Raw genomic sequence first — 23,906 nt, 5'->3', positions numbered from 1 at the left:
AGGTTTGTCTTGGGCACCTCAAGATGAGTAGATCTCAGCACCTGCCTGCCAGAATCTTAAAGTTTAAGATTTTAAACTCAGGAGGCCTTGCTTGGGTTCAGTCACATTACCATCCAAGTGGTCTCAACAACACTCTCTCTACTCCTCAGGCAGCTTTTATCCTGGGGAAGGCAAGTAGGTCTCACCTTCCAATTATGGGGAGGGGTGAGGAGCCTCCAGTTGCCTGGGTCCAGCTCAAGGGTCAACCAGCAGTCAGGTCCTCTCGATGACCACCTCCAAAAACAAGGAAGCCCCCAAGTACAGATGGCTTCACTGGTGAGTTCTAGCAAACATTTAATGAAGAAATAATATGAATCTTAAACTCTTTCAGGAAAGAGAGGATGAGAAAATGCTTCCCAATTTCTTCTGTGAAGCCAGCATTAACTAACAACAAAATGTGATAGAGCTCTTACAAGAAAAAAATATATAGGCCAATATTTCTGTTGAACATGAACATAAAAGTCATCATTAAATATTAGAAAATTGAATCCAGCATTGTGACCTAGTTGGGTTTCTCCCAGAAAGGCAATATTTGTCCAACCTTCAAAAATCAAGCAGTATAATTCACACATTAAGAGAAAATCACATGATCAGGTTAACAGATGCAGAAAATAGACAAAATTCAACACTTTTCATAAAAACAATCAGCAAAGAAAAAAATAGGAAGAAATTTCTTCAATCTAATAAAGGTAATACATAAATAAACCTACAGCCAACACTATATTTAATCATGTAATTTGAATGCTTTCCATGTGGGATAGGAGACAAGGCTCTGAATCTTTTTTTCCACATTTTGTTGGTGGTCCCTAAAGAATACAGTGGAGCATTAAAACAATAAAACATAATAAAGATTGAAAAATAATTAAAACTGTCTTTGTTTGAAGTCCATATAAATTTTTGCTTAGAAAATTCTGAGAAATATACAAAATAATTATTAGAATTAATAAGTGAATTTATCCAGATCAGTATGTAAAAACCAATTACATTACTATATACTAGCAATAAACAATTGGAAAATAAAATTTTAAAGTATCATTTACAATAGCATCTAAAAACAGAAAATATTCTTTCTAGTAAATTTAAGAAAGTATGCATAGGATATTTACATTAAAAATTCCACAGAGAAAATAGAGCTAAACATATACAGAGATATACTATGTTCATGGATTAGAAGACTCAATGTTACTAAGTTGTCAGTTTTCCCCAAATGAATCTATAGACTCAACGCCATCCCAGCAAGCATTTCTATAGAAATTGACATACTGGTTCAGCTACTCACATGGAAACCCAAAAGACTTATTAAAGCTAGTAAAAGTTTTAAAAGGTTGGAAGGACTTACATTAATTGATTTCAAGGCTTACTATAAAGCTATTTAAATAGGGCAGTATAGCCGTTGCCATAATGATGTTTGTATAAATCCATGCAACACAAGAGATCCAAAAAATACACATGGTGGTTGATAGAATTTTGATAATTCTGAAAGAAAAGTTATCTTAACAGTGATGCTGGAAAAACTAGATATCTATTGAAAAGTAAAGAAATAAATCTTGACCTCTAACCTTGGATAAACCACAAAATTATCTTGACCTGAACATAAAAGCTAAAGCTATAAAGTATCCAGAAGAAAACAGGGAAGAAACTGTGCTCAGCCTCGGAGTAGGCAAAGATATCTTACAAAGCACATACACACACACACAAAAGAGCACTAATGAATAAAACACAACTTTGATAGGCTATTTATGAAAATTAAAAATGACTGCTTTTCAGGAGACAGTTCAAAAAATGAGACTATGAACTTTTAAAACTTTATTTTCATTTCATTGTTAAAAATTGAAAATGCAACCTTTTAAAAGTTTTTTTAAAACAATGAAAATGGGAGAAAACATTCATAATACTTACAGGAATTCTATTGAAAATGTATAAACTCCAGAAATTCAATAAGAGATAGACAATCAATTTTAAAAAGGGCAATTTCAGACAGTTTTCAAAACGTAAGGTCCACCAAAGCCCAAAAAAGCATATGAAAAAGTATCCAACTTAGCTAATAGTTAATAACATTGCAAATGCAAATGCAAACCACACTGAGATTCCACCTCACCCACTAGAGAGGCTAAAATTTTAAAAATTTGATCAAACTTGTTGATGAGTATGTGGGACAGTGGGAACACTCATACTGCTGGTAGAAATGTATAATATTTACAACTATTTGGGAAAGTAATTTGGTAATTTCTTTTTCTTTTTTATTCTTTTGTTTTTGGGCCACTCTGTGCAGCATGCGGGATCTTAGTTCCCCGACCGGGGATCAAAGCTGCGCCGCCTGCAATGGAAGTGCGGAGTCTTAACCACTGGACTGCAAGGGAAGTCCCCTGGTAATTACTTATAAAGTTATGTACACACTTATCACAGACACAGCAATTCTACTTGGAAAAAAATGGAAACGTGTATCCACAAAAAGACTTGTATAAAAATGCTCATGTCAGCTTTTATTCTAAAAGCCAGCAACAGCCTAAATGTCCGTTTGCAGGCAAGCGAAAAGACAAGCTATGGCAGACCCATACAAAGGAACATGAGTCAGCAATGAGAATGCGCAACCTCCCGGTCCCCATAACATATACAGGAATCACAGACACGTTGAAAGAAGCCAAGCACAGAAGGCTCTAAGGTGCTGCATGAGTACAGGTAAAGGAAGTCCTTAACCAGCAAAACGAAAGAAGCTTCTGGGGACTGGGGAGTGAGGGGTGGAGTTGGTAGTCAGATAAGGGATTGACTGAAGGTGTTAGTAGGGCACTTTCTGAGGTGTAACCATGTGCATCTTGATTGGTGTGGGGTGACTCAGGTATACAAATTGGTCAAAATGTAGCACAGTATACAAAGTCTATGCAAGTTACTGTTTGTAAGTTCTTCCTCAATAAAGTTGGTGAGAAATGTAATAAACCTGATCTAGACCCCCAGGTGACCGCCTCACGGAAGACGGTGACATGATTCAATTCCCACAACCCAGTTACGATCATGAGTATGCTGACACCACACTTGGTACAATTTTAATACTCACAGACTCAATAAGAAATAGCGTGAATGAACTTATTATCAAAACAGAAATAGACTCACAGACATAGGAAAAAAAACTTATGGTTACCAGAGGGGAAAGTGGGGAGGAAGGGATAAGTTAGGAGATTGGGATTAACGTACACATTCTACTATATATAAAATAGATAAGCACAAGGACCTACTGAATAGCACAGGGAACTATACTCAATATTCTGTATACATACATATACATATGAAACTGAATCACTTTGCTGTACACCTGAAGCTAACACAACATTGTAAATTAACTATACTTCAATTAAAACAATGGTTACTGAAAAGAAAGAATCGGCAGTGGGACTTCATAAATAAATGCTGTAGTTGTGATAAGTAGAGGCCAATGACCTTAGAGGAAGCCACGCTCATTGAAGTAATTTGAATACAGGAAAATGCTGGAGGATCCAGACCCCACCAGGCATGAACCCACTCACCATGCTGAGCTCAGAATCTACGTAAATGAGGTCACAGCCGCCGACACTGCCCACAGATCTTCAGGGGTGGTCCTCCTCTGTCTCCTCAAACTAATATGTTTCATTACAGTTCTATTGGTTTCGTAGTTTATTTTTTAACTGATCTGTAAATTTACTCTTATAGGTGCTTAAAAACTAAAGGCCTAAGAGTTTGTAGTGTTTAATATTCACATACGTTTAAGTAAAATTACAATAAAAAGAATTGAAGTAAACATCGGGGGTCTGTGAGAATATTTCTCCTTTTAAAGGGATCAATACATTATTCAAGGCTGGGAGCTGCTGAGTATTTCTAAATGGTGTTATAATTGGAAGAAACCCAGAAAACTTGATTGAATGCTGGGGCTGCCAGAAAAAAAAATGTAGCAGCCCTGGCAATGGTGACTCTTTGTACAATTCAGAAACAGCTCTGCCTCTGAGCACACAGAGGCGGATTTGCTGGGGTGGCATGAAAGGAATTCTTGTGTAGAAAAAGCAGTGGCTTCGTTTCTAAGTGAGAGGACACTTTTGCGAATGCTGACAAAAGGACTAAAACCATTGACAGTCTAACCATCATGGTGGGATTTTGGTGTCTGCAGATATATTGGGCACCACTATTTGAATTATGATATCGTTGAATTCCATCAATGAACCATTATATTTGTCAGGGCTTTTGAGTTTGCAAGGGATAGAAAACTCCAATTCAAATAGACTTGGGCGAAAAAGATATGCCCTCGCTTTGACCACTGAAGACACCAGTCTCCTTTGAGGCTGTGAGGATCTCACACAATATTTTCAGGACTAAATTTGTCATCTTTTTTTGCTTCGACTTTCTTCGGGGCTGTCTCCATTTCAGGTAGAGTCTACAACCAGTGATGCCCCTGGTAGGTCCAGCCTTAATTTTTACGAGACTCAAGTCAATGAGAAAGAGAAAAAAACTTCAATTCTCAGATGATTCAAGCAAAAGTGATAGACCTGACTCTCACAGCCTCAGCAGGACCACGCGACCATCCCTGATGCAACCGTGGCCGAGGGATGGTGACCCCGGCCAGACCTGGCCCCTTGCCCCATCTGACAGCTCTGCCTGAGAAGCAGGTGGTTGAGGATGGAGATGGGCTTGGTTCTCTAGAGGAAAACGGTCAATGTTTGTTATCAGAAGAAAGAGAACGGATATTGGATGGCAAACATCTGGTAAAATCAGTGTGAGCATAAATAAGTAAACCTCTAATGAATGAAATAGTAACAATATATGTGGGGCACAAGGAAGAAATATGATTTGAACGCAGCGTAGAAGGTGGGTTTGGAACTGTCTGCAAAAATCTATTCCAAGAATACTAATTAGTGAATTGGTTTCCATCTGGAAGCAAACCAGCTGTGGTACCCTGAGAAGACCCAGCCTTGGCCACAGAAACACAAAGCTGTGCTCATCACATCTCCAGACAAAATAAACTTCGGCTGTTGAGTTAATTTATGGGAAGATAGAACGAGGATCACAAGAATAATGGACCAAATTGAATAACTTGATGTAAAGAAGAAAATGAAGACTGATGATTGTGTACAGAGGACCAACTCCACAAGTATATGATGGAGAAACCTTGCCAGTGGAGACCCAAGTAACTCTTCACTGACCCGTGGTGGTGACCAGGTTTTGAATCCCTCAACCCTCACTCAAATCCTCAAAGGATTTTTTCTTGAATCTTGCAAGAAAGTGAGGGATAACAGGATGAAGAGGGTACGGACAGCGCAGTGGACGAGACTTCTTCTTGGCTCAAGACTACAGAGAAGCTTCACGCTTCCTTCTGCCTGGTGCTGGAAGAAAGGAGTTTCTCTCGAGAGCTAGAGTTAAAACCTAACTTGCATATTTTTGAGTGAGGAGAAGAAGGGTAAGAGTGAAGAGAGCCGGGCGGAGGGCAGAAGGAAGTCGAGAGACCCCCGAGGGCGCCTGCAGGACTTCAGTGCGTGACCAAGCACAGTGTGGAGGTCGGGGAGTAGCTGGAGATGCAAGCAAGGTGAGATCCTCAAAGATCACGCTGTCTGCATTCCTCCCTAATTCATCTGATAAACATTGGTCACGGCCCAGCTACATACTGCACAGGCCACAGGAGCTAGGGATACAGGAGTGACTTATGGTAAGGGGGTTGGGGCACGGAAGGTGAGAGGGCTCATTAAGCAAGTATATGCAACACCGTCTTACAGATGCTCAGTAGTGTGGATTTGAAAATAAAAGGCTGTTGGCTGTGTGGGCAGTTTGATGGTGTCAGCCTTGTTCTGCTTCGCAGGTCCAAATCACCACCCCCACCCAGGGACGACCATAGACATGGACTCCACGGAAGGCTCTGTGTGCAGCAGGAACGGGAGGAATGGTTAACCTGAGATACGTGATGAATGACATTGACTGACATCCTGTCCATCACACGCTTCCCACACTCTCCCTTGGTCCTCGATTCCTCCTGGTTTATGCGCAAACCACGGACCATTTCCTTCCAGCTGTATCTCAGATTTATGACGCAGACACCGTCCCCCTAAGCTCTGGATGTCTGGATGGTCCCACGTTTGGGGTCTATGCAGAAGTAGTTTGCGGCAAGGAAGCACTTCTTATGATCGTTGTGAGGCACATGCTTAATGTCAGAAACCCAGGGCCTGAGCCCAAGCAGTTTCCCGGGCCAAGTTCCCCTTCCTCTGGTGCTGGCGTTGCTCCAGGAGCTGGTGACATCTGGAGAGCCTTGAGATCCCCCAGAGAACTTCAAAGTGCCCTCGGCATACCATGGAAGGGTCAAGAGGCCAGTCAGTTTGGGGCCTGGGGGAGAAGCCATCCCAGGAAGATACATTGCCTGACTCTCCAGCAGACATGTGTGCCACCCACGTGTGCTGTGGGTCCTCCTGGAAATATGCTCTGCCCCGTACTCGGCCTTCTGCTGGGTGGTGCCACGGCCCACTCTGGGGGACCTGGGAGCAGAATACAAACAAAGCTAGGTCTCTGGTTGTGCCACTGCCCAGTCTGGTCCATGACTCCTGGTTAGACCAGGAGCCAGAGATGCGGTCCTTAGAAAACACACCCCCTCTCAGAAGTGCTCCAGAGTGGACCCCAGGCTCCCTTTATCAACCAAGGAAAACCCTGCCCGGGGTCAGCATGTCACCCAGCACCTGCCAGGCTGCCTCCTTTGGAGCTGTCCAAAAGGAGGAGGAAAACAACCTAAATGGTGTCACCCAAGGCTTTTCTGCCTCGCCCGATGCACACAGAACCTCGCCTCCGAGGGCACGGCGTGTGCCAGCAGAAGCCCACAGTCTTGTGCTAGCCTCCCTAGGCCAGTCCATGCTGAGGGGCCCGGGCTCCATTAGGACTGTTTTGGAAACTTCTGTATTGGTCCACATGTATGTGGTCTGGGGGTCTGGGATGTTAATGCAGTGCAGGCCGTTATAGTACATTCCAAATGGATCCCTGGCCACCTCCTTTCAAGAAACATGCGTTTGCCACTGATTTTAGAAGACTTATCTGTGAGTCATCCTTTCGATTATCTGAACAGATGCTGCTGACTCTGGGCAGCACAGCAGGAGGGATGAGTCCCCGAGGCGTGGTGTAATCAGGCAGCCCGTGCAGAGGGCCAGCACGGGAACAGTAACTCTCCACCCGAGCCGTGGATCAAAGGCTGATCGGGATGGAGCTGTTGCCTCTGCTGACCAGTAGCCCGGTCCAGAGCTGAGCTTTAGTCGCCAGCTTGCTCTGTGCACATCACAAAAGGCCACCTGAGCGCCCCAGGTGGCTTCTCTCACTCATCACGTTGAGTTAGTGGTCCACCTTCTGCCCGACCACAAAAATCCTGCTGACCCTGATTTCAGGTGCGAGTGGCTTTTATTCCCTCTAACCCGGAAAGATGAAGACTTTACAGCTTTTCCTTTTCTCTGGCCCAAGTCCAGAATTCAAGGTAAATGCGGCTTTGCAAAGGTGTGAACTAAATAAAAGCAACCCTTAGGCATTGGGCCCAGGCAATCAGGGAACAGCAGGATTTCGTGAGAGGCTCGAGGCTTTGCATTTTCTGCCCCGTCTTTACCTGGAACAGGAGTTTCCAGAAGGCTCTCCTTCCCACAGAAGCCACTCTGCATCCCCTCCCTGTAAGGCTGGCAGTGCTGGCAGCACCCTCCCCATCCACGGCCAGCCCTGGAGAAGTTCTTCCTGCAGCAACAAGCAGCTCTTTACTCGTGGAGAAAATGCACAGGGCGCTTGGCCCCTAGCATCTGCTTTCCAGTCTCCACCAGGCCCTCTGTTTCGCAGCTGTTGTTGTTTTTTTTCATCCTCCTAACCTCATCCCATATTTTATCCCACAGTCTCTTTTCTACTCTCAAGCCACAAACACCACCTCTGCCCCTTCGATTCCCACAGACAACCCTGTCTCATCCCCCCGGGGGCAGGGGGCAGACCCAAGTTTCCTGACATCTCCTCCAACTTTACCCTCTGATGTGCCTCCCTTCCCAGGGCACCTGGTCTGACTTTTTCCTCCAAGGAGTTACCTTCCCTGAGTATTGCAGGTATCACTCTGTCCCCGATTCCTCGGCGGACAGAGACTGACCCCCAGAGTAGGTTGGTCTGGTCTAAACATGTGACCACAAGGACGTCCCCGGAACTGACAGCTCTGGTCATTCCCATCCCCTCTGCCTCTCTGTGCTCTCAGGAGAGCAGGGCCTGGAATGTGAAGTCACGTGGAATCAGCTGGATTGGGAAGCTGGGAGAACCTCATGTCACGTACAGTAAGTCAGGGACAGAGCGCCACTGAGGCAGGGAGCTGTGGCACTGGACCAGAAGCCCTGGAGTTAGAGTGAGGTTCCAGGGTCACCTGGCTCCTGCCCTGTGAGCTGGGACCTCAGCCAACTCACAACTTCCTTGAGGTGTGGTTCCCCACTGGCAAAATGGCAAACAATAATGGTGTCCCCAAGACCAGGTGTGCTGTGTGAAATAAGTGAGATGCTATGAATGGGCCCAGGACTGTGTGAGGCATAAGCACTGTTCTCCCAGTTTTCCCTCCCTCCCCCATCCCATCCTCCCTTCCTTCCCTTTTTCTTCTCTCCCTCCCTCCTCATTTGCCTCCTGGGCTGTAAACACAGGAAGATGAATCTAGCACAGCTCCAGCCCCTTGTTTAATAAGCCACTGTTTCAGAGGTGGGTGCAGACTCCATGGAGCTAAGACACGGTCCAAGGCTACAAGACCTGAAACAGAGACAGAAACAAGCCTTGGTGAAGAGGAGGGTAAATGAGTTATGCCTCAGGGCACCGAAAAGGTGACGAGGAGGCAACTCTGAACTTGGCCTGGAACCCACCTGCACTGCCTGCTGGGCCTGGGGCTGAGCACAGACTTGCAGACTCAGGGCTTCTGCTGTTGGTTTAAGGCTAATAAAGCAGATGAAAACAGGGCCGGGGGCAGAAACACGCCATAGTCCCAGAGCACTTTGCGGTTCCTACCCACTCAGAGATTCTTTTCTTCTTCCTTTTAAAGATGAGAAAATGGGGACCCTGAGACAGCAGTTGACTTGTCCGAGGTCACAAAACTGGCCCTAGTGGAGCCCAGTGAGACCCATGTCATCTTACTCCATGACCAGAGATCTTTCTGCTGCCACCTCTTACTCTGCAGCCTGAGAAGAATGTAGATAAAAGAAAGGAAGGAAGGAAGGAAGGAAAGAAAGTAGGAAGGAAAGAAGAAAGAGAGAGAGAGAGGGAGCGAGGGATTGGGGTGTGGGGGAGTGGATCAGATTCCCTCGATACCTGCAAAGTCCCTGATACTTCCTTGACTCTCTCAACTAATCAAGGCGGCTTGAGCGCTGTTTGCCACTAAGGACAGAAATCCTTCTAAAATTACTTCTCCCCTCATCTCGTCTGACCTACCACACTGCCTCTTAGAGTCGCTGCCCAAATGAAGAGGTTGGGACACTGGGCAACATGATTAGCCCCTCATTCTGTCAGGCCCCTTCCCGGGGGGCCCTATGGTCTCATCCTCAGGGCTCTCCACCGCGCCCACGCGCGCTGGCACAGAGGTTTTCTGATTCAAGGGCCCAGTGATTGAGGTGGGACCGGAAGAGACTTCATGATTCCCTCCATCGGACCCCAACCAACTTGTCAGCCAGAAGTAGAATCTTCTGCACGTACGATTAGCGTTTTATTCTGATGTGTCGCATCTACTTGGGGCTATGTCAGTGTAACCTTCTGAGAGTCCTTCTTGTCAAAACAAAAACAAACATGATATGTAATGACTGGGGGGCCAGGTTGCTCTGTCCCACAGGCAAGTGCAACCGTCTCTTGCCTCGAGGTGACAGCAAGAAAAGGGGGGTAGGGACTGCAAAGGCAGAAGTGCTTAAATCTTTCTGGACATTGAAACCCTCCACCCAAAGCTTTTTTTCATTTTTTTGGTTTTTTGTTTTTGTTTTGGTAGATAAGGAGAAGCTGCTTCTCGCCCAGTCTTCCTGTGGCTGGGAGAGGGCCTTTCTGCAGTTCATTTAAATCTGGTCTGTCCACTATCAAGAGGTGGGAGAGAAGAGGAATTAGTCTCAAAGCTCCCCCTCCCCCAGCCCAGGGCCTGACCTTGTCGGGGAAAGGTTGTGTGTTTATACATCTGAGCATTTCCAGTGATTCTAAGATGACAGGGTAGGAACCATTGCCTTGGGAATGCACATCTCTATGATAAACATCCCATTTTAGGGGTTAATGTGAAGTTTCCTTTATCCAAGAAAAGTAGCAGGTCCATTGCGCAAGATCAAAGCGTAAGACCAAGTCTGAACCACACAGGCCTCTGCTTGACAGCTTAGCATCCCAGCGAAGTTAACCCGAAATGTTTCTCTTCGGTGACATGAGAGTGTGGGCAGGAAAGAGGGGACATAGGCATCGACCGGGGAGAGATGGGCAGAGAGCCGGAAAGCACGCTGAACGGGTTTTTATGAGTTTCTGACTCTTGCGCCTATACCTCCGGGTTTCGGAATGTAAAGAGGAAAAAAAAAAAACCCTCCCACAGGCTGCTAAGCTAACACGGCCTTCGAATTCCAAATTGAACACACTTTGGTTCCGGTTTTTCAACAGTCGCAAGACCAAGCCGTCCACGGGGAGGAAAGCCAGAGGGGGCCAATTAGGAAGGAAGAAATTAAAGGGAGGAATAAAGCAAAGGAAAAAGCCCAGATGAAAGGTCCAGCGGAGAGTGAGTGACAAGGCCGGAGGATGGCAGCCGGCGGCGGAGGTGGGGAGGCGGCTGCGCTGCAAGCTGACAGGTGGGTCTCGGGCCTGGAAGGGGGCGGGTGGGCGGGAGGCCCTCCAACCCCTGGGCAGCGCCGGCCGCCGCGGCGACGCCTCCCGAACCCGGGCCGCAGAGGAGGGGCGGGGAGCGCGCGGGGCGGGGGGCGGGAGGCGGGAGGCGGGCGCGCGGGCTCCCACTCCGGCCTCGGCGCCACTCGCCCGCCGCGCTCCGGGCGTCCCTTCTGCCTCCGACGCGCCGCGGATACCCCAGCCTCCGGCGCCCGGTACGGGGAGCTCCCCGCGCCTGCTGGAGAAGAGGAGCGAGGCCGAGCCAGGGCGGCCCCGGGGCACGATTCGTCGCGGAGACGCGGGGACCAGACCTGAGGATGAGCGGCGGAGGGCGGCCCGGGCACTGACGCGAGTTGGGGCCACGGCTCCCGGCCGCCGGCGGTGCGATGAGCCTGCCAGCGGAGACGCCCTAGCCGGGTGCACGCGCCGGGCGAAGCGCGCAGGTGGGGCTGCGCTCTCCGCGGTGCGCCCCGCGCCGGGTCCCCGCCGGCCGGAGGATGGGCGCCGGCGCCCCGGGGCCGCGCCCGCCGCTGCTGCCCCAGCGCCCGCCGCGAGCCCCGCGTCCGGCCGGCGCCCTGTGCTCATGTACGTAGGCTGGGCGCCCGTCTCCGGGGGGTGAGGGTCCATGTTGGGTGTCCGCGCCCGGGGCGCCCTTCCGCCTCCCTGCTGCTCGGGAGCAGCCTCCCTAACCCAAGCCCAAGTTTGTACATATGGGTGATCGCCCGGGCTGAAGTCCGCCGGGCCGGGGATGGGGGTGGGCAGAGGGCACGGACGACCCGAGCCTGCTTGAGGGGGGTGGGGATGAGGGGGAGGAAGCCACCCGGAGGCGCGCTGAACGGGGGGGCGAGGGGAGTTGGAGGGCTTGGTGGAGAGGGACTGGATGGCCAGCATCCTGCGGCGTCTAGGGTTCCATCGGCCCCTTGGGGCGGCATAAAGTTTGGGAACCAGAGAGGCTTTCGGAGACAGGCAGAGTGAAGAGGGCTCGCCCCGCCCGGCGCCCGCCATCCCCGGCCTCCTCCACCGCACACCCTAGTGCTGCCGGGCCCCCCTGCTCCACCGCCACGACCCCTCCCGGGTCAAAGAAATTAGGCGACTGCGCGTTGCGGCCCACGCAGGGGTCTCTGGTCTGCGCCCCGAGTCGCTGAGCGGCTGCCGGGGTGCTGGTGGAGGAGCCACAGCCTCCCAAAGCCCCGACCCGCAACCGGGAACGGGGGTTGGGCTGGGGGACAGTCACGGACCTTCTTCTGGGCAACCGGGCCTCGGGCGGAGGGCGGGGAAGGGGCGTCTGCGCCCCGCACTGGTGGCGTTTGCAAAGTTGTTAGGATGAGTCACCGGGTCCTGGGAGCTTTCTTACCCCCCTCCCGCCCTTCTTCCCCAAACACCTTCGGGCAAGCGAGCAAGGGTTTCCCTCTTATTTTCCTGCACGGCCGTCAGCGCCCGCTCCACTGCGGAATTCTCCACTGAGTCGCCTTTAGGGAAGTGTGGCCGGGACCCGGAGGGGGCGCCGGGCTCCGGAGTTCTGTGGCTCCATCCGAGCCTTGCATGGGGCGCGGGCCCCGCTAGCTGCATCCCCGCTGCTCCGCCACCCGCTAATCAAGAAGACACGGGGAACACTGCGGGCCGGTGTTTTTCTGGGACTCGCTTCCGTGTCCGTGTCCACAGTCTGGGATGTGTAGGACCCCGGGCCGTGCCCCGGCGCCGGGCATGCCGCCTCTGCCCTCGGGGTCCGGCGCGTCCATTTCGGGAGCCGCCGGGCCGGGCGCGCGCGGGCCTCGGGGCTCAGCTGTGCTGCTTTCTCTCCGCAGGGACGGCGGCTCCAGACTGGCGGCGGCGCGCCCCCGGGCTGTGAATGCGACTCGCCCCTCGACCTCGCTCCCCGCCCGCCCGGCCGCCGGGACGCGGTAGGGGTTGCCCAGCTCCACTGCGATGGCAGTTGGCGCGCTGTCCAGTTCCCTCCTGCTCACCTGCTGCCTGATGGTGGCTCTGTGCAGCCCGAGCATCCCGCTGGAGAAGCTGGCCCAGGCGCCCGAGCGGCCGGGCCAGGAGAAGCGCGAGCACGCGTCTCGGGACGGCCCGGGCCGGGTGAGCGAGCTCGGGCGCCCGGCGAGGGACGAGGGCGGCGGCGGCCGGGACTGGAAGGGCAAGGGCGGCCGCGGGCTGGCCGGCCGGGAGGCGTGGAGCAGGCAGAAACAGGCCTGGGCCGCCCAGGGCGGGGGCGCCGGGGCCGGGGACCTGCAGGGGCGGCCCCGCGGGGACACCCCGCACGAAGAGCCCCCGGCCGCCGCCGCCGCCCAGGACGCGGCGGGCCCAGACCCAGAGCCCACGCCCGAGCTGCCGGAGGAGTACGCGTACCCGGACTACCGGGGGAAGGGCTGCGTGGACGAGAGCGGCTTCGTGTACGCGATCGGGGAGAAGTTCGCGCCGGGCCCCTCGGCCTGCCCATGCCTGTGCACCGAGGAGGGGCCGCTGTGCGCGCAGCCCGAGTGCCCGCGGCTGCACCCACGCTGCATCCACGTCGACACGAGCCAGTGCTGTCCGCAGTGCAAGGAGAGGAAGAATTACTGCGAGTTCCGGGGCAAGACCTACCAGACCCTGGAGGAATTCGTGGTAAGAGGCGAGCGCCCGGGCGACTTTGCCTGTCCCAGGAGAGGGTGAACCGGCTCTGAGTCCCCACTTTGGAGAAGAGGCGCTCTGTGGTTTTCAGAGATGGGCGGCGCTGTGCCCGCGTCCCCTCAGCACGACCCCTCTTTTTCAGTGCTGAAGTAATTTTTGAAAGCCGTGTGCCCAGTCCACGTGCATTCGCTCGGTCTTCACGATAAAAGGGTTTCCTTAGAGTGAAGCCCGTGGCCCTAAGGCGAACAGCCCGAGCAAAATCACTGGCTGTACTTTTAACCTTAATTGGCTGCTCCTGAGTTAAAAGTGTTGCTGCCGAAATGCTCGCCCTGTTTTCAAACACAGGGTAATTTACCCTGCTGTTTGGGATGTGTTCTTGAGCTAATAGCTCATTAAGGGAGACTGTACATATAAATAAGCCGTTTCCCTAGATTATGTGCTGGGTATCAGGCAGATGTTCTAGAAATTAAAAGAAAAAAATGCTTGCTCAATAGATGCTAAAACAAAGTCGACAGCAAAAACAAGTCCAGGTTACGGTTAAAAATGGTTTTATTTTAGGTGAGTACTGGTAATAATATTAGTAGTGCTATTTCCTGAATGCCTAGTGTATGTTAGGCTCCAGGCTGCATGTCTCACCTGTATTAACTTAGTTAAACCTCAAACCACGCAATAAAGTAGATTATTATCTACTATCTCCAGCTGATAAAGAAGAGGAAACTGAGACACAGAATATTTTTAAAAGGTGTCGAAGGCAACACAGCTGTTAAGAAGCAGATTCATGTGTCAAGCACGCTTTTACCCCCTACACTCTTATTTGAACCAAAAGCCCAGCCCCACAGGGGCACTGGTGTGGATGGAGATGCCATCCAGGGCTTGTGCTGGCCGGGGGGGTGAACTGCCCCCGAAAGCCCTGCTTCTTCAGTACCGAGCCTGGGAGACAACTGCACGGCTGCTCAGTCATTCCAGTCCCCCATGGTCGGCTCAGTCCAACTGGACTTGGCCAGTTGACTTGGCATGCCAGAGGTTTCCCGGGCAGCAGAGGGCATCCTGGGACCTCCAGCCCCCAAAGCTGAACAAGGAGGCAGGTGCGAAGGAATCCTTCAGGGTGCCCAGACCATAGCCTCTGAGATCTGCAAGTTGAGAATGTGCCCAGGATGTGACAGCGTGTAGTGAGTTTTAGGAATGAATTCCTGAGTGTTGTAGAAATATTAATATAAAGCCGAGAAGGACAGATCTATAGGTAATGTACAAAGTGTGGAGATGCTGGGATTTGGTCAGAAAAGATGAGTTTCCATTCTGGTTTTGCCACTAATGGGCTGCATGATGGGAACAAAGCACATCTCCCCTCTGGCTTTCTTTTTCCTCATCTGTAAGGTAAGGGCCCGAAATTCCTTAAGGCTCCTTGGAGTTCTAACAACCTGACACCCAGGGTTTATCTCCAGGCAAACCTGTTTAAGACAGTTCTTGGCTTCAGCCCTTTGGAGAGACAGACAACCTTGATGAGAACCTGCTAGGAACCAGGCCCTGGCCATACTACAGAAGTAAGTCTGGAACCCTGCCCTCAGAATGCTCCTGGAGGACTGGGGAGCTGGGCAGATGTCTCCCCAGATGTTCTGGGGTGCAGCCCAGAAGTGCATAAGTAATGCTGGCCATGGGAGCTGGTGGAGCCCAGAGGAGGGGCCTTCCGTGTTGGCCTGGGACGGGGCTGTAGCCAAACGATTCTCTGGAGTTTTAGATTCACAGGAAAACCTAAGTGTTACAAGATCGAAGACGAGGGATTAGTTTTTAAGTAATACCATTTATTGTTTGCACTGTGTGTAGTTCCATAGTCATTTCTTATAGGTGTCCATGAGGCAGGATGAGGAACTACTAGCATTTTGATCTCAAAAGCCCAAATGCCTCCCAGAGCAGCCGTCACAGGTAGAAGGAAGAATTGGAACTTCTGTTCTGTTATTCATTGCTAAGTGCTGGATGCCATGAAGCGGCCTGTGTGTATGGGTGTGGGAGATCATTTTTTTGTTTGTTTTGTTTTTTTAACATCTTTATTGGAGTATAATTGCTTTACCGTGGTGTGTTAGTTTCTGCTTTATAACAAAGTGAATCAGCTATACGTATACATATATCCCCATATCTCCTCCCTCTTGCGTCTCCCTCCCTCCCACCCTCCCTATCCCACCCCTCTAGGTGGTCACAAAGCACCGAGCTGATCTCCCTGTGCTATGCGGCTGCTTCCCACTAGCTATCAGTTTTACATTTGGTAGTGTGTGTATGTCCATGCCTTGTATTGTATTCCTGTTTTCAAAAATTGGTGCATAAGTAGAATGTGTTTCCCACTCTGAGATGGGAGATGATAGCATCTAAAGGTAGATTGGAAAGATTATAATCTCAGTAAGAATTAAAATACCAATAAAGCTATTTTTAGAGTATTAAGCGCATCTTTCATCTTCAAGTGATCCTTTGTTCTTAACTTTCATCCAGTCATTACCCGATGCTAGGATGACACTGTGCACAGCTGCTATAAAATTTTCATTATATTCCTGCTCCTATGATAAGTACAACTGCATAACGATTGCGTTGTATATATCATGCTTGTTCATTCTGTTAGTATCAGGAACACTCATAAGGCATTTCCCTAACTTAGTGTGGCTTTGTGCAAGTTTCATTCCATGAACAAAAGAGGGTGCGGTGCTTTCTGGGAGTGTTGGGAGGATAAGCATAGAGGGGTATAGGGTCAGCTGTGAGTCCAGGGGTTTGTGGGGCACAACTGCTCTTGTGGCTGCTCTGGGTCCTCCAGGCTTCCAGGAGACCCATCAAGGCCTGCAGTTTGCACAGCACACAGTACACGGACGACAGGAAAGGAACGCATTTTACATCTGAAGCGCTTTGCGCTTCTCTGAAAACAATGTAATTCAGTGGCGGTTGAGGTGCCAGAGGGTCATGTCTGGGGCGCTCCCGATCACGGCCAGGTCGGGGGGTGGTGAAAGGCAGGCCGGTTCTGGGCCTCTTTCCTTGGGAGGCACGCAGGCGCTTTCTGTTCTCTGCTTTCCGAGAGAGAGTCGGTTACTGAGGGAGGCTGGGAGCTCGTGGTGGGTGCCTGAGAAGGTGGAACCCCGGATCCTTGTGCCTGTGATGCTATTGCGCACATGTTCCGGACAGAGCGTGTCTCTTCCCTGCCCTCTCTTGCTCCTCTGTCCTGGGTATGTGTCTGCAGTCCCTGTGCCCGGTGCACAGTGAGGGCAAACAAACCGAAACGTCAGAGTTCGGAGCCGAGAAAGGTTTATTTACCACGGGGCCACGCCAGGAGAATGGCTGACTCGTGCTCCAAAGACCCAGTGGGTTTCAGGGAAGAAGGATTTATAGGCAAAACCTGTGGGGCGGGAGTCAGGGTGTGTAACCCTACTCTGATTGGTTGGTGGTGAGGTCACAGGGCGGTGCTCCAGGGATCTGTGCTCAGCCTGAAGTCACCATCCTCCACCGGGATGGGGGCCTTAGTTCCTGCAGAAGAGCTCAGGGATATGTATCAGATATCTGTGCCCATCCCTCAGGAGGAACTGGGACCCTCCCACATCCTGCCCCTGTTTCCTTCTGCATTTCCTCACTCCCCTAATTAGTGACTATTTGAATCTGCCCTTTGGAACTCAGGGAAGGTCTTGGAGGCAGAAACCTTTTTCCTACAAACAAGAAATAGAAAGCACAGAAAGGCTTTTGTACTTGGGGGGGCCCCACAGGGTCCTGCTGGGTTTCACTCTCTGCCCAGTTTTCTCTGTACTTCAGTCCTGTCTTTCCCCTTCTCACCAAGGCTCTTTACCCCATTCAAATTCCCATTCCTTACAGCCTGGTTGATCTCAGGCAGATGTCAGCAGAAGACCTTCAGTGAAATACCATTAAGCTGCTAATAACAATTAGAGTAATACCCTCATCCCTCCAGGGATGTTTGCAGTTTAGTTTGTATATTCAAATAAAAACATAGTTACCAGTAGAATGTCCTCCACTGCCTCTGAAATTATACCAAGCGTCCTGTTCTTACACCAGCAGGCCTCCAACTTTGAGTAAGGAAGCTGGTCTATTCGTTTATAATTTTTATACACGAATGCTATTTCACGTGCTCTCTTGCTTCCTGGGGCATGCCATTTGTATAACAAAGTACCACAGACCCGATGGCTTAAACAATAGAAACTTACAGCTTCACAGCCCTGGAGGCTGGAAGTCTGAGATCAAGGGGTGGGCAGGGCTGATTCCTCCTGAGGCCTCTCTTCTTGGCATGTAGAGGACCGCCTTCTCCCTGTGTCCTCACATGGTCGGCCCTCTGTGCATGTCTGTGTTCTGATCTCCTCTTCCTATAAGGACACCACTCATATTGGATTAGGGCCAACACATATGACCTATTTTACCTTAATTACCTCTGTAAAGACCTTGTCTCTAAATACAGTCACGTTCTGAGGTATTGGGTTTAGGACTGCAACATCTGAGTTTGAGAGGGGACACAATGCAGCCTGTAACATAGGGTCAGTGACCAGAGTTGACCTCGTAGGCCTGGGTCCAAGGAGGTGTAGGGAATGCAGTGGGGCAAGGATGCATCAGCAAGTATGACTGGAAGAAAGAATTAGTAGAGAAGGCACAGAGTGATGGGTAATACACGGGATGCCTTATGAACATAATTAAGCCACCCACCCAGATTTTGGTGATTTAGTGTCTATTCCATTCTGAGCTCCACTTCAGGAATTACTGTGCTACTTACTTATGTCAGTGGGTCCTTGTATCATACATATGAGGGCCTCACTTTTAAATTTGCCCCTGAGAGCTACCATACATGCCAGCAGCAAGTCAAATTTGAAATCCATTCGTTAAAACACGATTCCATTTTGAGCAACAAAAGAACTCGTTCCCCTCCTGGGAATCCTGATTTCAGGGGAACTGTGAAGACAGAAACAGGGTCTGCAAGCTTGTTTCCATGTTTTGTAGAACCTAACAGAATGCATGCGACACCCCGAGATACAGGAGAACTGAAATTTCACTTTGCTTTCGGTTGGGATGATATCAGTTCTGTGTGTCCACGCTGGTTACCGTAGCCGATCAGGAGGTCTGACTGGCAATTGTATTAAGTCTTAGAAGAAAAAGAGAAAATGAATTATTGATACGTGTTGCTTGCTGGGCTGTCTTGCAAAGCATGGGGACCGTTGGACAGAAGATCAGTGAACGAGGTAGTCACAGGTGAGATGACCCGGGACCACTGAGTCACAAGCCTCTCCTGGGGCCTCAGCAGCCGACTTGTTGCAAAATCTCCTTTCTCGGAGTTTATTAATGAAAAAGAACTTACATGAAATTTGGAATCAAAAGCTCCATCTCAATAGATCTCTACTGCAATTATGAGCAAGTGCCCATAAAGAGAAAGACACAATTCTCCATATTTTTCAGTCTAATCGTATTTATATTCTTTTGACTGATGTTACTTAGACCACAACAACACCATTATTATTTTCCTTTGCCGAGGAACATGAACTAAGTTGTGTAAAGTCGACGTTCTTTCCTGTAAGTCAGTTTCATGTGTGCGCTATTGCTGTGACTGAATTTGTTTTGGCTTCTAGGAAGACTTGGCAAATTCTGGACTTCTTAGTTTCTGCCCTTCTGTGCAATGCCATTTAAATGTTAACTTTTGTTTTTTTAAAGAAAGGAGAGTACCTATGGTTTCCCTAGACCTTTCAGATGTGTCCCTAACTCAGGTAGGGGAAACCTAACGCGAATGACTGCGCTTTTACATGCTCCGTGCGGTACTTTATTTGTGTGTATGAGACAAATGCTATAGAAGTTCCCACAGGACATTTGGTCCTATCCAAAACTTCCATAAAGCCTCTGGTCCATAAGATATTCCATCTCTGCCAAAAGGTCCTTGATATTTGCAAGACCATTTTGTCCGGTCCAAAACTTACATAAGATGTTTGGTCCATAGCAGAAGGTTTTTGTAGCAACATGGATGGATCTAGAGATGATCATACTAAGTGAGGTAAAGCAGACGGAGAAAGACAAACGTCATATTATATTGCTTATATGTGGGATCCAAAAAGAGATACAGATGAACTTTTTACAAACGAGAAATAGACTCACAGACATAGAAAACAAATTTATGCTTACCAAAGGGGAAAGCAGGGGGAGAGATAAATTAAGAGTTTGAGATTAACACACACACACACCACTATATATAAAATAGATAATCAACAACCACCTACTGTGTAGCACAGGGAACTCTATTCATATCTTGTAAAAACTGTAATGGAAAAGAATCTGAAAAATTATATATACTAATATAATACTGAAACACTTTGCCGTACACCAGAAACTAACACAGCATTGTAAGTCAACTATACGTAATAAAAAAAGAAGAAAGGTCCTTGATATTTGGTCTTGTCCAAAGCCATTTGGCATGGACTCTTTGGATAGGACCGAATTTCAAGGACCTTTGGGTGTGGACCAAATGTCTTATGGAAGTTTTAGACAGGACAAATATCTGCTAACCTAAATATTTAGTCTTTTATGTTGGGAAGAAGGAAACCAACATTCATCCATTGCTTATATGTTTTATATGTTGGGTGGGGGCAGGGTTTACACAATAGACTGATGAGCTGGTGGTATTTTTTTTTTTAAAGGAGAGAAAACTAAGGTTCAAAACAGTTAAGTAACTTGACTGAAGTCATCAAGCTCGTGATGGGGGAGCCAGGATTTGAGTCCTGGTCTGTTGGACACTTCCTTCCAACTCTGCCTCTTTACCTTCCTGATCCCGTGGGGATGGAGGGGCATTTTGTGTGTGGCTGGGACTGCACAGAGTCCTTACCCTCTGAAGACGTGAGCTTGTGTTCTGGTTCATCCCTGTGCCCATGGGCAATACTCAGAACCTCCTTATTAGCTGGCGGGAAAACGTGGAGAGGATGCTGTCTCTCACATTATAAGAAGGAAATGAGAGATATGAGAACCTGCAGAGCTCTGCACAAACAGCAGAACAAAAGCCTGCTGCACTTGCGGCCTGGGGAGTTGTGCATCTCAGGGGCGGTCCTGCCCCAGCATGGCGCTTGGTCACCAGCAAGATGGCCTCTGAATTTCCTCACCATCAGAGAGTGACTCTAGGGCGCTGTGTGTGCTCAGAAGTGTTTCCTTCTCAGATCTGATAAGTCCCAACAGAAAGCTCATGCTTACATTTATTTATTAAAAAATACTTTTTTGAATAAATATTTGCAGGCATTGGGCTACATCCTGGATATACATTGACAAACCGTCAGGTCCCTCCGATCAAGGGGCAGTGACCCTATAGAGAGTGATGTGCCCAGAGGTTGGTCAGGTGGGGTCGCGGCCTGCAGGGTAGGCAGGTGGAGGCCCCTCACCTAGATCTCAGTGCTGTTAACGCTTTGTGTTGAAATGACAGGGGAAGAAGGATCCTGGGGCAGCTTTCTAGGGAAAAGACCAGAGCCTGTTTCCGATAGCGTAGTTGTGAGATTGAGTAAAGGATACGGTCTTCCGCTCAAGTCTGCACCCCCTGTAGCCGTCCTTCATGGCACGGTTCTGATTATGTAGCCGGAAATCCTTCTTGCTGCTTATCTGTTCCAAGGCTGAGATCCTGCCAGCTGGATCTCACTTCTCCTTCTATTTCTGTCGGGCACTGGGGTGCGTCCAGGACAGAGGGTGCCTTTCGAATGGATGCAGAAAAGGATGATGTCAGGCATCTGCCCGTGGCCCTGCGAGCTCTCTGGGAAGCCCTAGGCCTGTGGAAATGCATAGCAATGGAAAACTAAGACGCCGTGGCAGCATGGGAGAAATGATTTTACCTGGGAATATGGAAGACTCATAGGCTGAAAGCCCACTGTTTAGAAAACTCATGAAATCCTGGATCTCATACAATAAAGCACATCTTCTCAAAAGCACAGCAGGAATGGCAAAAAAATAAGAGAAATTAGTCCATAGAGGTGGATGTATGAAACCAGACAGGAAAGTCAGTCGTTCAGGAGAGGCCGTCCTAGGGTGTCCACTGATACCCGGGGCCTGGACCCTTGGTACTCGAGGCCAGGCTGGGCCACGTCACAAGTCCAGGGCCCCAGGTAGGGAGAGTCAGATCAGGGTACCTCTCATAAAAGCAGACTCCCCGGAAGAGCCTGTCCTGCAAGAGGTCCATGTAGACACACCCCCTGGATGGCATCAGCACTGGGCAGGGCTGGAGGCTTCCCTCTCAGCAGTTGCACATGCCCTGCTGTGGATGTGGAGCTCCTAGTCATGCTTCCCTGAGGGCTCTGGATAATCCATGTGGAATATTTTTATTTAAAGTGGTCCCAGGCTGGCAGGGCCCACAGGTACCTGACAAAGGCAAACACTCTCCGGCCGCAGAGAATCCCCCCAAATAAGGTTCCAAGGAATGTGATGTCAAAATAACAATTCCACACAAGAGGAAAGAGCGTCAGAAACCAGAGTCAGCCGAGACAGACGCAGCCAGATCAGACCCAGGTGTTGGGATACAAACGAGAATATTTTTTTATGCACAGAGAAATAAATGCGGGAATCAAGTGGATGGGTAAACCACATCAGTACATACCAAGTGCTTGCCAGCTTTGGAAAGGAATCGCATAGAGCCTGTATAAAGGAATGCTACAGTAATTGGAACTAATCTTCAAGGGGAGGATCTGACAGGATGATAGGTGCAGGTTGTGAGATAAGTTAGTGAATCTGGGGGTAGATTTGAAGAAGTTGCCCAGAATGAAACACAGGTGCACGGATGGAACATAGGAAGGAAATGTTTCGGTACATGGAGGATAGAGAAAGAAGGTCTAACATACATCCAGTTAGAATTTTGAAAGAAGTAGCAGAGAATGTGGAGAAGATGAAGTGATAGTGCCAGAGACTTTCTAGTTGAAAGACCCCTATTTCCTGATGCAGGAATCCCAGTGAATCTAAAAAGAGATATATGTATGTGTGTGTATATATATCACATACACATATATTAAGTATATATAAAATATTTATGTATATATATACATATATGTGTGTATATATATATATATATGTATGTATATGTATAAAACCACACCTAGTGAGAGTGCAGAACACCAGAGAGAAAGGAAACATTTTAAGAGGGACCACAGAGTCAAGACTTTATCTGCAAAATAACAGTAACTAGGCTGACCCCTGACATCTCGTCAAGAATAGAAAATTTCCGCCAGGATTTCCCTGGCGGTCCAGTGGTTAAGAGTCCATGCTCCCACTGCAGGGGCCATGGGTTCAATCCCTGGTCAGGGAACTAAGATGCTGCAAACCACCTGGCACAGCCTAGAAAAAAGGAATAGAAAACCCAAAGCTGTAGAAGAACATCTTTAAAGAACAAAGAGAAAATAAGCATGAATTCAATGGATGTACCTGGCAAAACTGTCTTTCAGGAATGAGCCTGAACAAAAATATTTTTCAACAAAAATAGAGGGCGTACTACCAAGAAACCTTTACTAAAAGAAGTTCCAGATGCAATCTAAAGGCTGAAATCCAGGAAGCAAAACAGGATCCCAGAAGCAGAGGCACAGAGTTAAGAAAGAAGGGATCAAAACCCCTCCTTCACTAAATTGCAGATCACTAGTTCTCAACTGGGGTCCACGTTGCCCCTACGAGGGAGCTTTGGCCACATGTGGAGGCGTTTGTGGTTGTCATAACTGGGGTGGGCAGATGTAACTGACATCTGGTGGGCGGAGGCCAGACAGGCTGCTGGAATCCTACAGGGTCCAGACCAGCCCAACAACCAATATCAAGGGTGCTGGGGCTGAGAACCCCGACTGCCTATTACAAAAGCGGGGGCCTCCAGGGTGGTGACAGCTGAGCTGGTGGTGGGGCTGATGTTCCCGTGCCTTGCGGGGGTTGGTGTGTCCTGTACTGAATTTTGAGCTGTGCAATTTATCCTTAAACAGGAGATGCCATTAAATACAACTTTTAAATGTTCTTGGAAGAAGATGATCGCTGGGGAGCTGGTGCAGCTTGAGGCCAAATTCTGAAATAGGTGAACATTTTCAAAGGCTCCTTCTGTCATCCAGGGCTACAGGTCACAGGTGGCACCAAGCTCCAGTAGGCCATGGCCAACTGTTCTGCCCTTCCTGGAAGAAAATTCAGACCACTTCTAAGTGATATGCCCCCTGCTCCCGAAGCGCCTCAGAAATAAATACTAACATACACCGTACCAGACAGGTCGGCCCTTCTGTATCATGTCTTTGCTTTTGTCAGAGGTTGACATGCTACACTCGTTTATATCTATCTCCCTGGTCCAACTTTAAAAGGTTTCTTACTTACATTTTACTTTTAAATTTCATGCATTTTTTGAAAAAGTGTCTCAATACTTTCGTTTCAGGAGGCTTGAAACAAAATACGCAATTAGTTTCAAGCAAGCCAGGACTCATATTTATTCATTCCTGTTAAGGTGTCAGGAGCCGTAGCTC

The 23,906-nt window shown here is 49.0% G+C and overlaps 1 protein-coding gene across 1 annotated transcript in view; it reads left to right on the top strand.

Annotated features, from left to right (window-relative positions):
- Positions 1–12,765: 12,765 nt before the first annotated feature.
- Positions 12,766–23,906, top strand: part of VWC2 (von Willebrand factor C domain containing 2) — a gene marked incomplete at its 3' end in the record, with an annotated part of 115,331 nt that continues 104,190 nt past the window's right edge. Inside the window, exon 1 of the mRNA XM_082661465.1 lies at positions 12,766–13,455. Coding sequence (XP_082517591.1) covers positions 12,775–13,455 — 681 coding nt within the window. The 5' untranslated portion in view covers positions 12,766–12,774. The remainder of the gene's footprint in view (positions 13,456–23,906) is intronic.

Source organism: Grampus griseus, assembly GCF_964374135.1.
Source record: "Grampus griseus genome assembly, chromosome: 9".
NCBI classification, from domain to species: Eukaryota; Metazoa; Chordata; class Mammalia; order Artiodactyla; family Delphinidae; genus Grampus; species Grampus griseus.
Note: the sequence above shows the minus strand (reverse complement) of the source record. Positions and strands in the feature narration are given on the sequence as shown.